Below are 11,822 nucleotides of genomic sequence, written 5' to 3'. Positions count from 1 at the left end.
CACTGTGAGTCGACAGACTCAGTAAGAAAAGCATAGACATAATCATACATAAATCCCGAGTTATGATCAGACGCCCATACCCCTCACCATAACCCTAACTGCTGTGTCCCACACGATACTGAGTCCTGAACGTTCATAAGAAGGTACTATTGACAAGTAACAGCCTATACTCGGTACACTTGTCATACTCCAGCTACTAGTCATACTCTAGCATGTACCGATGTGTTACAGTATCAGCCTATACTCGGTTCACTGGTCATACTCCAGCTGTTAGTCATACTCTAGCCTAACCGATGTGATACGGTCAAATAGTACAGTACCACCAACCCTAGTATCAGCCTATACTCGGTTCACTGGTCATACTCCACCTGCTAGTCATACTCTAGCCTAACCGATGTGATACACTGTCAGCCTATACTCGGTACACTGGTCATACTCCAGCTGCTAGTCATACTCTAGCCTGTACCGATGTGACACAGTTGGATGGTACGAAGCCAACATACATATCTAATGTAATCTAACAGGCTTCCTAACATGCAGGCTAAACATGTAATACATATGCATACTGTTATACTAATCTTACCTCGATTCTGAATTCAGGTGTGCCGGTCAACCTGACTGGAACGAACTGCACGGCGGTTTACAGGCTCCTAAACCATAACAATCACAACACTATTAAGTGATACGCTAAATCACTTCCCAGGGACTTAAACTAGAAACTAAAAGTTTCCCTATCGATAAAAAGCATGGCAATACCCTAAACAACATAAAACGAGAAAAACTAGGGTTCCTGAAAATCCCCCAACCAGCACACCGGTTCTGCAACCAGAATTCCGGTTCTGGGAATTCCTGAACCTCATCTGGAATTCCAGTTGCACAACCAGAATTTCGGTTTCTCGCAGAAAACACCCAAAATTCCATAACTCAATCAAATCCAACCCAAATCATACCAAACCTTCCACACGTGTTCTAAATACCCCAAAGAACATTTCTAAAGCATCAAAACAACCCAGAACACACAGATACTAAAAATGCCATGTGAGCTCCAAGCTTTGAGTTCAAAACTCAAACTTGGCTAAAGCTCACCCACAAGCATCAAAACCAGTTTAAATCTACCCAATCATGCATATAAAAACTTCTAAAAACACAGGTAATCGACCCCAACAAACACAGCAAAAAAACTCGCATTTTCACTTTGAAAAACCATAGCTGTTGAACCAAAAATTCTCAAACTAGAACAAGGGTAACTAGCATGCATTTCAACCTATCTAATCTCACTTAATTCAGCATTTTAATCACAAAAACAACAACAACAACAACTAACAGCAGCAACAACACCAAAACTAGCATGCAACCTATCCACTTTCCTCAAAAATTTAAGAAAATAACAAGACAAGTTTCAAGAACCATACCAAACAACTTGTGATCACCAAATCTTGCTAAAATGAGCTTGAAATCCAAGAAAATGGCCAGCTTCTTGCTGCTCCAAGAGGGCCGAAATAGAGAGAGAGAGAGAGAGAGAGAGAGAGAGAGAGAGAGAGAGAGAGAGAGAGAGAGAGAGAGAGAGAGAGAGAGAGAGAGAGAGAGAGAGAGAGAGAGAGAGAGAGAGAGAGAGAGAGTTGAGAGAAAAAAGTTTTGCTTTTCTTTCTAATTTTCTAACTTTTTTCCAATTTTGAAATAAAGGATAAAATGAATAATTCCACTCCTTATTCAGCCAACAAATAACATTTAAAATCATATATTTTCATCACATAAAGTCCACTAAAGGACAAAATATCATTGGGGCAAAATGACCATTTTGTCCCTCCACACTAAAATAATATAAAGGGTACTAAAGGGTATTTTGGGAAATTCTAAATTCCCGACCACTCCCGACATTCCGAATGTCTAATAAACCGTCCCCTAATACTAACATACTAAGTTGTGATTTTACTGAGCCAAACACCGAGTTCCATGTTACCGGGCACCGGAAATGCAAAATTATGAAATTCACTATATGACATAAAATGCATTTCAGAATTTAATAATAACAGCATAAACAATTATTTAAATATCTATAAATAGTTTTCCATAATTAAACATAATTAACTGCTAATTTCCCAATTAAACTAAGTGGTCTTTACAGTGAAAGCCACCTTTTGGTCGGCCAGCTTGTGCCTAGATCCTGGGCGACCATACAAGCTCACCTTGGCTGGCCTATAGGCTTCTCTTGGTCGGCCAGACATATTGGTATAGCTCCTTGATGGCTCGCTTCACTCCTTTCGGTTGATGCTTGACAAGTTTGCCATAACTTGTATGGAGATCCTGTCTTGGTATTGGCAAGGTTGTATTCCACATGTACTCTGTCTTTGCTTACGTGGACAAGCCACGTTAGGTGGACAAAATTTGAGATAACAGAAGCCTTTTTTTGGTAATGTAGATGAAGAAGCATAGGAACGGGTAATTTCCATTATATATACAAAATAAAATATATAAAAAAAAGCTGAATGATAATGGTGACAGTTAGATGAAGAAGTTGGAGATGGTTATTGCTCGAAGTGAGTTTTGATCGTGAGGCAAGAATGGGATTTTTGAATGAAAAAATGAAAATGAAATGTGTTAACGCAAATTTTCGTTAACCAAATTTGAGCCTAAAATTGACAATCTCACACAGAAAAAATAAATCTGTAAAATAAAAAGTATGAACGCAACAGATTTTTTACGTTATTTTGCAATTAAAATTCAACATGGTCCACGAGTAAATCTTATTGGATTTCTGATAGTTTTTCAGGGCCTTTTTGGTATGATTTTTTCATCCCCTTTTTGATCCAGCCTACCACTATTTATAATCACATAGTAGGCAGTTAATTTACCAAGTTGACCGCAATTTTTACAACGATCATCCCTTGAAATCTTGTGATCTGATTACATATCACGTTAAATAAATGCAGTTTTTATTTAAATTTCACACAACTCTGAATATCCCGCTTTTATTGGGTCAAAATGAACTTGTATTAAATATATTGTAGGTTGTATCGTATTGGAATGCCTCGCTGGGAATAGAGTAGAGTTAATCTTGATAGCGAGCTGGAGCTCGTCATATGTTTTTCCAAGGTGGATAATACTTTTACCTTAAATCTGACAACCGCTGTTTCGGGTGACAAGATGATCTTTTTCGCATGCACGCCTTCCTACAGCAAGGTGGACGCCTCGCCACCTCTCGCCTTGGTTCACCCATCTGTTGTACTTAGTTTGTATATTGTACATTATACGCTAAGTGTCTCCATTGTCATTATATCTCCTCCAAGTAACGAGGTTAGTGCCTCATCTTGTACACCTGAAGTTACATGGTTTGTCATCGAGACATAAGGTAACAGTTTGTATATTTTTATCTCGCATAAGACTAATCAGTCAGGCGAGTTATAAACATACTCTATTAATTATGCTTTTAAGGAGTTTTTCCATTTCAAGGGTAATTATGATTACATGTCTGAGTTCTTATTCTACCCAGCTTGACAAGCGTCTTTCTCTGATGTGCTAGCTGAATTTGGGGTATAACAAAATGGAAAGAGAAACTTAAAACTAAATTTGAAACTGAAAAATAAAAATTAAAAAAAAAATGAGAGAAAAGCTGATGCAATTTGAGGTGGCATGGAGTGTGTGTAAGTGATATTTTGGTAAATAAAAGTCCATTAAAGGCAAAATTGTTGCCTACACTTGGAGGTATTTTGGGATAAGTTGAAAACTATCCCTTTTTATTACACATTAACTAAATATAAATGAGAAATAATTTTAATTAATAAATACTTTCTTTTATAATTAAATTACCAAATATAATCTCACACAATTTATCAAAATTAGAGTTCTCAATGTACATAATGAGGATATAACTTACAAAATTAGGTACAAATTAAAGAATAGTAAAATGAAGGTAAAAATTAAAATAAAAAATAAAAATATAGTATAATTTTCCCAAATATTTTTATAAATAAAATACTAATATATATTTTGGGAAATATCAGTAAATGGCCTTATTTTTCACTGTACTAAAAGTTAGTGTCTCTTTTTTAAAATAATAAAGCAAATGTTCTTTTTTATTTTTTGCTACCTAAAATACCCTTCATTACATATAAGGTATTACTCATGTTTTATTCATTGAAAAAAATTTATGCGAAACTAAATAAAACTCTGTGAAAAAAACACAGCGCCTTTTTTGTATAAAGAGTTACTTCAAAAATTATATTGTCATCACGTACATTAAGAAGTTTGTAAATTGTAAATATGAATCTTAGAACGAATAACAGAGATTGATGTGAGTTGGTATTTACATATTACAAAATCAGATAAAATAATAAAATACTCATTGTAATTTTTGAGGAGCTCACATGGTGGAACTAGTTTAAAAATTTAATGACAATAATATAGAGTATGTTTTCAATCACTTCTCTAATACGGATAGAGATTTATTTTAAAGTTGGCAAAAATATATAATACACTAGTAAAAAATGAATCTACCACAAACATAAAATAATATGTGCAATAAATTATATTTTTCTCCTTCATGATATACATTAGCACATACAAGTGATGTACCACAATTTCAAACCAAAATACTATGCCATATTTTTGGTGTCAAGTTTTACTGAATATCGAGTTTCGAGTATCATATTTGAAACAATATACCACACTTAAACGAACACAGAACAACAATATACCATAAATTCAAACTAATATACTATTCTTTTAAGTGTTTTTTTTTTCCTTAATATACCATAGCACATAAAAAAAGATAAATCATAGTGCAAAATAAATATACTAAAAACTTAAACTAATATTCTATTTTTAGTATGATATAGCTTGTCGTGCCATCATGATCTGCTGGGCACTTTGGAAGTCTCGAAACAGGCTTGTTTGGGAGAAGAAGACTTCAGCTCCAACTCAAGTCATTCATTCAGCATGGACTACACTTGACCACTGGCGTACTGCTCAAGATAAAACTAGTTTATTATCATTGTCACTCTTGCAACATGATAATAACATTGAGCGATGGACTAAACCCGATTCTGACACAGTCAAGTTAAATGTTGATGGAGCGTTATTTGAGAGAGAAAGTGCCTATGGTTTCGGCATTGTTGCTCGAGATTCGACGGGCCACATTGTTGATCTCCGAGCCACTTATCAGGGAGGAAACTACCCAGCTGAGGTGGTTGAAGCTCTTGGCATCAAAGAAGCTCTAAGTTGGTTGAAGGACAAAGGATGGAATAAAGTTGACATGGAAACTGATAGTATGGTAACGGTGCAAGCAATCTTTAGTAATCAAATTATGTCCTCTACTTTTGGTTTGGTTATTAGAGATTGTAAGAGTTTATTGTCAGCTTTAAATAATGTTAGTATTCGTTTTGTAAGACGATCAGCAAATCGCGTTGCCCACTTTGTTGCTAGGCGATCCCGATTTTTCTCTGATCGTAGCATTCATAGGATTGATTTTCCTGATGAGCTTCTAGCTCTTATGTATGATGAATGCTAAATTTCAATGAAGTTGATATTTCATTTTCAAAAAAAAAAAAATATTCTATTTTTAGTATTTTTCTCTTTATTTCCTTCATGATATACAATATATTATATCACATATAAATGATATACATAGAGCAATATGAATATGCCACAAGTTTAAACTAATTTACTATTAAATTATTATTCTTTTCTTTCCATGATATATAATAGCATACAAAAATCATATATCATAAGCCTAAACAGATATACCATAGTGAAAAAAAAAAAAAAAACTTAAAGTTAATATTCCACAAGTTTTTTTTTATTTCTTTCATGATGCACCATAGCACATAAGAACAATATAGTACTCCAATAAAATGTATCTATATCACAAACTTAAACTATTATTCTACAAGTTTTTTTTATTTATTTCATTCATTATATACCATAGCACATAAGAATAATATACCATAGTGAAATACAACTATACCACAAATATGCTAATATTAACAAGTTTTATTCCTATTTCGTTCATTGTATACCATAGCAAATAAAAATAATATACTACACTCTTAAATTAATATACTACTTTTAAAGTTTTTTTCTTAATATATTATAACCCCAAAAACAAATATAAAGTCACTTTACCACACACTTAAACTAATATTCCATTCTTTCAATTTTATTTTTTTTTCTTTTCTTCATTATATACCATATTACAGACAAACTTAAACTAATATTCTATCAAAAGTTTTTATTTTTTTTTTCACAATATATACCATAGGAAATAAAATTCATATACCACAAACCTAAATAAATATATCATAGTAAAACATTAATGTACCACAAATTTACCATATTTAAAAATAAATATACTAAAAACTTAATAAATTTACGATATACCTCTTTTAAGTATTTTTTTTTTCTTAATATATCATAACACATAATAAAGATTTATTATAATGCAAATTAAATGTATCAAAAACTTAAATTAATATTTCATTCTTGAACTTTTTTTTTCATTCTTTCATATTCAAGATATACCACATCACATACAATTAATATAGAGTAATATGAATATACCATATCACAGTAAAGATTATTTTTTCTGGTAAGTAAATTTTCTCTTGCCCTTTCTCTATACATTTCTCAGTTCACTATGTTAGATCGGTAGCCTCAAGCACACATAAAAAATTAAACATGAAACATAGTGATTCAACCATCTTACCAAGGGAGTGGAGGCCAAACTGGAAGCGAGAGATGGAGATTGAACTCTATCGGCACCAAGAGAAGAGGGAGGCAAGACTTTGAAGATGAGAGAATAAGAAGGGGTAGAACGCTAGGGTGAAACTTAGGATAAAACTTTTAAAGTTATAATTGTAAATTTACTGTCAAATTTTTGACAATTAGGCCATTTTGCTAAATATTTTAAAAAGAAGACATTTGCTAACTTAATTTTGAGATTTATGGTCATTTTACATCTCATTCATTATATTTTTCATATAAAAATTTCTTAAAAATATCTTTTTCTTCTTTTTCTTTTTTTTTTTGAAAATCTTTATATATAAAAAGTGTCTATTTAACTGCAATTGTTGGTTTAACAATTTTTTAACGATTCCTTTTTTTTATTTAGCCTTACACGATTAACTTAACAGACTGTTAACGTTAAACGTTAACAAATAAATAAACCCAATAATTAAACCCAAAAAATTAAACAATCTTTTAAAACCCAATAATTAAACTTAAAAAATTAAACAATCTTTTAAAACCCAATAATTAAACTCAAAAAATTAAACAATCTATTTTTAAATTAAAAAAAAAAAAATCGTCTTACCCATATATCTTTCTAATAAATCGTACAATTTTTAAAATTTTTTTACACGGCTTCATTCAAATTTCAAAAAATAAACCCAATAATTAAACCCAAAATATTAAACAATCTTTACGATTATCGATTAAACAATCTATCAGTATCAGTATTCAGGTATATGTTCTTAAGTTTTACTATAAATATATTTTCATTAATCTGCTATGCACATTTGGTCGGCTAAGAAATTTACAAATGTATTTAACCTTACATAGATTCATCATCATTATCGATTATTAATACGATGAAAAACATGTAACTAATATATAATTATTAGTTCTTGATCGAATAAATGTTTATTATAATGTGTGTATATTAATTGGTTTATGTTTTTATAATGTAATAACTATCAATAATTCCAATTAGTATTGAAAAAAAAACTACATTTATTACAGTATCTTTATATATAAAATGTGGCTATCTAACGTCAATTGTTGGTTTAACGGTATTTTATTTTTTATTCTGTTAAACTTAACAGATGTTAACTCTTACATTAAGTTCCAAATAAATAAATAAATCCCTAAAATATAAATTAAACGTTAAACTCTAACAGATTAAACACTAAGTGATCAATTCTATAAAATAAACACTAAAAATAATAAATTCCTTCCACCGATTACATTATTTCTTATTGATATTTTACTTTTTTTATTGATATTTTTCTAGATGGACTAATTAAGCTAAAAACATCGAGAATCAGGAACAAATAAACTAGATCAAAAGATAATTTAATACATTCAAAACATGGATGAGGGCGGACTGTTAGGTTTTATGCCCTAAATAAAATTCCATTTCAATGTAATCTATTTTATTTAACATCAATAAAGAAACATAAGTATTTTTCATTCATTTGTGTATGTTTTGGTTCACTTTATCAATTGCTTGTCTATTTGATTTATAAATTCATCTTAAACCCTTTTCACATACTTGATTCTGTTTATTGTGTTGTCATCACTTTGGAAAGTAAATATGACTATGTGAATAGAGTTTCCTAGATTTATCAGACACAGGGTTTTACTGATATGATAATCTACAACAAGAGTTTACTTGCATTTAGAGAAATGCTATGTTCTTTCCAGAAAATTGGTTAAAGTAAAGCTCAGGTTGGATGCATGGAGTATGCACCGGAAGGGACCGATATTGAACTTTGACTTAGATTAAATTAAACTTACCGTAAAATCTATTCAAGTCAATATCGCCTAGTTGATCCTAGATCAAATGTTCTTAATCCTGTTATGATTAGGCTGAATCTCAGGAGGCTATTCGTGTTCTTTGATTTGTTAGTTAAGCCTACTTTTAGGTCAGGTTGATACGTACATTTTGGGAACACGGTAGTGCAATTGAGTGGGAGCGCTAACATAAACATGGAATCTACAGCTTCAATCTGGCAAATAGTAAGCAAAGGATGATCTCCTTCGAGCTTGACCAAACGAACATAAATGGTGGAGTACTCATTTCACATAAGCTAAAATATCATTTATACGGGGTCAAGTGTTTTAAGGATAAAATACATAATAGGGTGTTACGGTAATCTAATCCCTTTACAGTGTAGATCATTCATATAGAGGATCATTGATCAAATTAGGATTATAACAATGGATAACTAATGATGCGTATATATGGTGGAACATGTAGAGCATTCTATATACTGAGAGTGCAATTCTAAGTTCTATGCGTGAACTCAACGAAGAATTAATAAGTTAGTGAATTTTAGTGATAAATTCTTGATCTACTTATTGGAAGCTCGTTATATAGACCCATGGTCCCCGCACTAGTTGAGATAATATTGCTTGTAAGACTCATGTAATTGGTTTTGATTAATCGATTATAATTCTCAAATTAGACTATGTCTATTTGTGAATTTTTCACTAAGTAAGGGCGAAATCGTAAAGAAAGAGTTATTAGGGGCATATTTGTTAATTATGATACTTTGTATGGTTCAATTAATAAATATGATAAATGACAATATTATTTAATAATTATTTATAGTTATTAAATAGTTAGAATTGGCATTTAAATGGTTGAATTAGAAAATTGGCGTTTTTGAGAAAATGAGATACAAAAGTGATAAAACTGCAAAATTGCGAAAAGTGAGGCCCAAATCCAATAAGCCTTCGCCGGCCACTTTTATAGGAGTTTTACCTCTGATATTTTCATTATTTTAATGCCAAATAATTCAAACCTAACCCTAGTGGAATGCTATAAATAGGTAGTGAAGGTTTCAGGAAAATTACACTTTCATTTAGAAAAACCTGAGCCTCTCTCTCTACCTTGGGCTGCCACTCTCTCTCTCTCTCTTCTTCCTTCATATTTCGAAACCCCTAAGTGATTAGGGTAGTGCCCACACACAGCAAGCAATACCTCAATCATAGTGAGGAAGATCGTGAAGAAAGATTTTCAGCAAAAGGAATTTCAGCATCTAAGATTCAAAGAAAGAGATCTAGGTTCAGATCTTGATAATACTCTGCGACAGAAAGGATACAAGGGTTAGAGATCTGAACGGAAGGAGTCATTTAATTCCGCTGCACCCAATGTAAGGTTTCCTAAACTTTATATGTGTTTATTTCATCGTTTTAGAAAGTTCATATTTAGGGTGTTAATCAACATACTTGTGAGTAGATCTAAGATCCTCGTAAAATAATTTCCAACAACTGGCCTCAGAGCCATGGTAATTGATTTGCTTGCAAGAAATTTGGACTTTAAAACGATTGTTTGATGTTTTGGATGGTATCATGTTGTATTGATTGTTATTTGATGATTGATTGATGTTTGTGAATTTTCGTGAAAAATAATTGAATATCTGTTTCAGGAATTATTTTTATTGGAAAGTATGGAAAAAATTAAGCAAGTTACTTTTTTATAGAACTCAATTTGGATTTAATTTGAATTAGTTATGATTTTTTGAAGTTTCGAAAAAATCGGGGCTGAGCTGAAGGCCTCCTGCGCACGTGGATTTCATGCAAATCCTCCAGCCGCCGAGCTTTCTCGCCCAGATCACCGTAGCACGCGCGCGGACGGGTATGCATAGCATCCCGTCCGTACAGCTTGCAATTTTTTTGTTTTTCTTCGTTTTTTTATGCTTTTTCATGGAATTAACTTCCGATTTTTTGTGTAGTTCTGTATTTATACATTTACTATTCCTAATTCAATTTTAATTATCATAATTAATTTATTTATATTTTTTAAATTTAATTCATGATATTAGTGAAATTTGAATTTGAAATAGTCAATATCTATCTTTTTTGCTTAATTATCTATCTTATTTTTAAATTTGATTATGTCTTATATTTTTTTTTTTTAATTTAAGGTGAGATTTTAAATTTTTAAATTAATTTTTTTTTAAAATAATTTGACCTTATTTAAATTTAAAATAAGATAACTATAATCATGTAATTTTAAATAGATGTAAGATATTTTGCTAACTTTTAAATTTTGTTATTTTATTTATTTAAATCACATTTAAAATCTGAAAAAGATATTCATCTATCTTTTTTTGAATTTTTATTTATAAAATAACATTTAATTTTTAAAAGTAGTTAGCAAATTTTGAAATGATATTTAGGTTGGTTGAAACCTAATTTTTCAAAATTGTAGGTTTAATTTTAAATTTTTTTTAAAATATTTCAAAATTTTTTTTAAAATTTTTAAATTTTTCGAAAATAAATTTTTATTTATTTAATTAATTATTTTTCAAAATTATTTATTTAAAATTAAATAAATCCTACATCTAACTATCCAACTAACCCTGTTGCAGGAGTATGTGTTTTAGCTTGTTTGTAAGTTTTCAAAATCTATTATTGCTTGATTGCGTTAACTTGTTGACAGATCCAATGATCTGATTTTAACTCATGGCTCCCTTGGTCAAGTAAATAATTTGTAACAGGTATATTTACAATCTTCTTTCATCTGTGTATGACCTAGCAACATGATAGGACCCATCCAAAGTGTGCCTGTGTGAGCCTATGTGTTTAATTTCATTATAGATGCATATAGATTGTTGTTGCTAAATAAAATGTCATAGTTTTTGATAGATTTTATTTAGGCCCATTTAGTTTTTGGGCCTATTCAATTAATAACAGTTGTTCTTTTTAAGGTTAAATTCCTCTCTTTTGGGCCTTGTGTGAGAGTTGGGAGCCATAGAAGTGGGTACGACATACTGAACCCAACACCCCCTCACATGAAACCACTCCAATTGTGAAGGCCCATTTCCCTGATTTGAATAACTGTACTAGGTTAATTAAATTAGTTTAACCTAATAAATTTTATTAGCAACATAATTAATTTCATTTATTTTGAAATTAATTTAAGAAAACCATAGTTTAAAGAATTTTATATTCTAAGCTAAACTATATGTATTTTCTTGTATTTAATTAAATATAGAATTATAACCATCTAGATTCTTTCTGAAGCTTAATTTAAATTTTTCATTAAATATTCCTATTTAAGTTGATATTTAGTTATCTATAACTAACCAACTTAAATC

At 30.7% G+C, this 11,822-nt stretch overlaps 1 protein-coding gene across 1 annotated transcript; it reads left to right on the top strand.

Annotated features, from left to right (window-relative positions):
- The first annotated feature begins 4,849 nt into the window (after nt 1–4,849).
- LOC115720189 (uncharacterized) lies at nt 4,850–5,506 on the top strand. The gene has a single exon (XM_030649346.2). The coding sequence runs from the start codon at nt 4,850–4,852 to the stop codon at nt 5,504–5,506; it is 657 nt and encodes a 218-aa protein (XP_030505206.2).
- The last annotated feature ends 6,316 nt before the right edge of the window (nt 5,507–11,822 follow it).

The sequence above is a fragment of the Cannabis sativa genome, chromosome 2 (genome assembly GCF_029168945.1).
Source record: "Cannabis sativa cultivar Pink pepper isolate KNU-18-1 chromosome 2, ASM2916894v1, whole genome shotgun sequence".
NCBI classification, from domain to species: domain Eukaryota; kingdom Viridiplantae; phylum Streptophyta; class Magnoliopsida; order Rosales; family Cannabaceae; genus Cannabis; species Cannabis sativa.
Note: the sequence above shows the minus strand (reverse complement) of the source record. Positions and strands in the feature narration are given on the sequence as shown.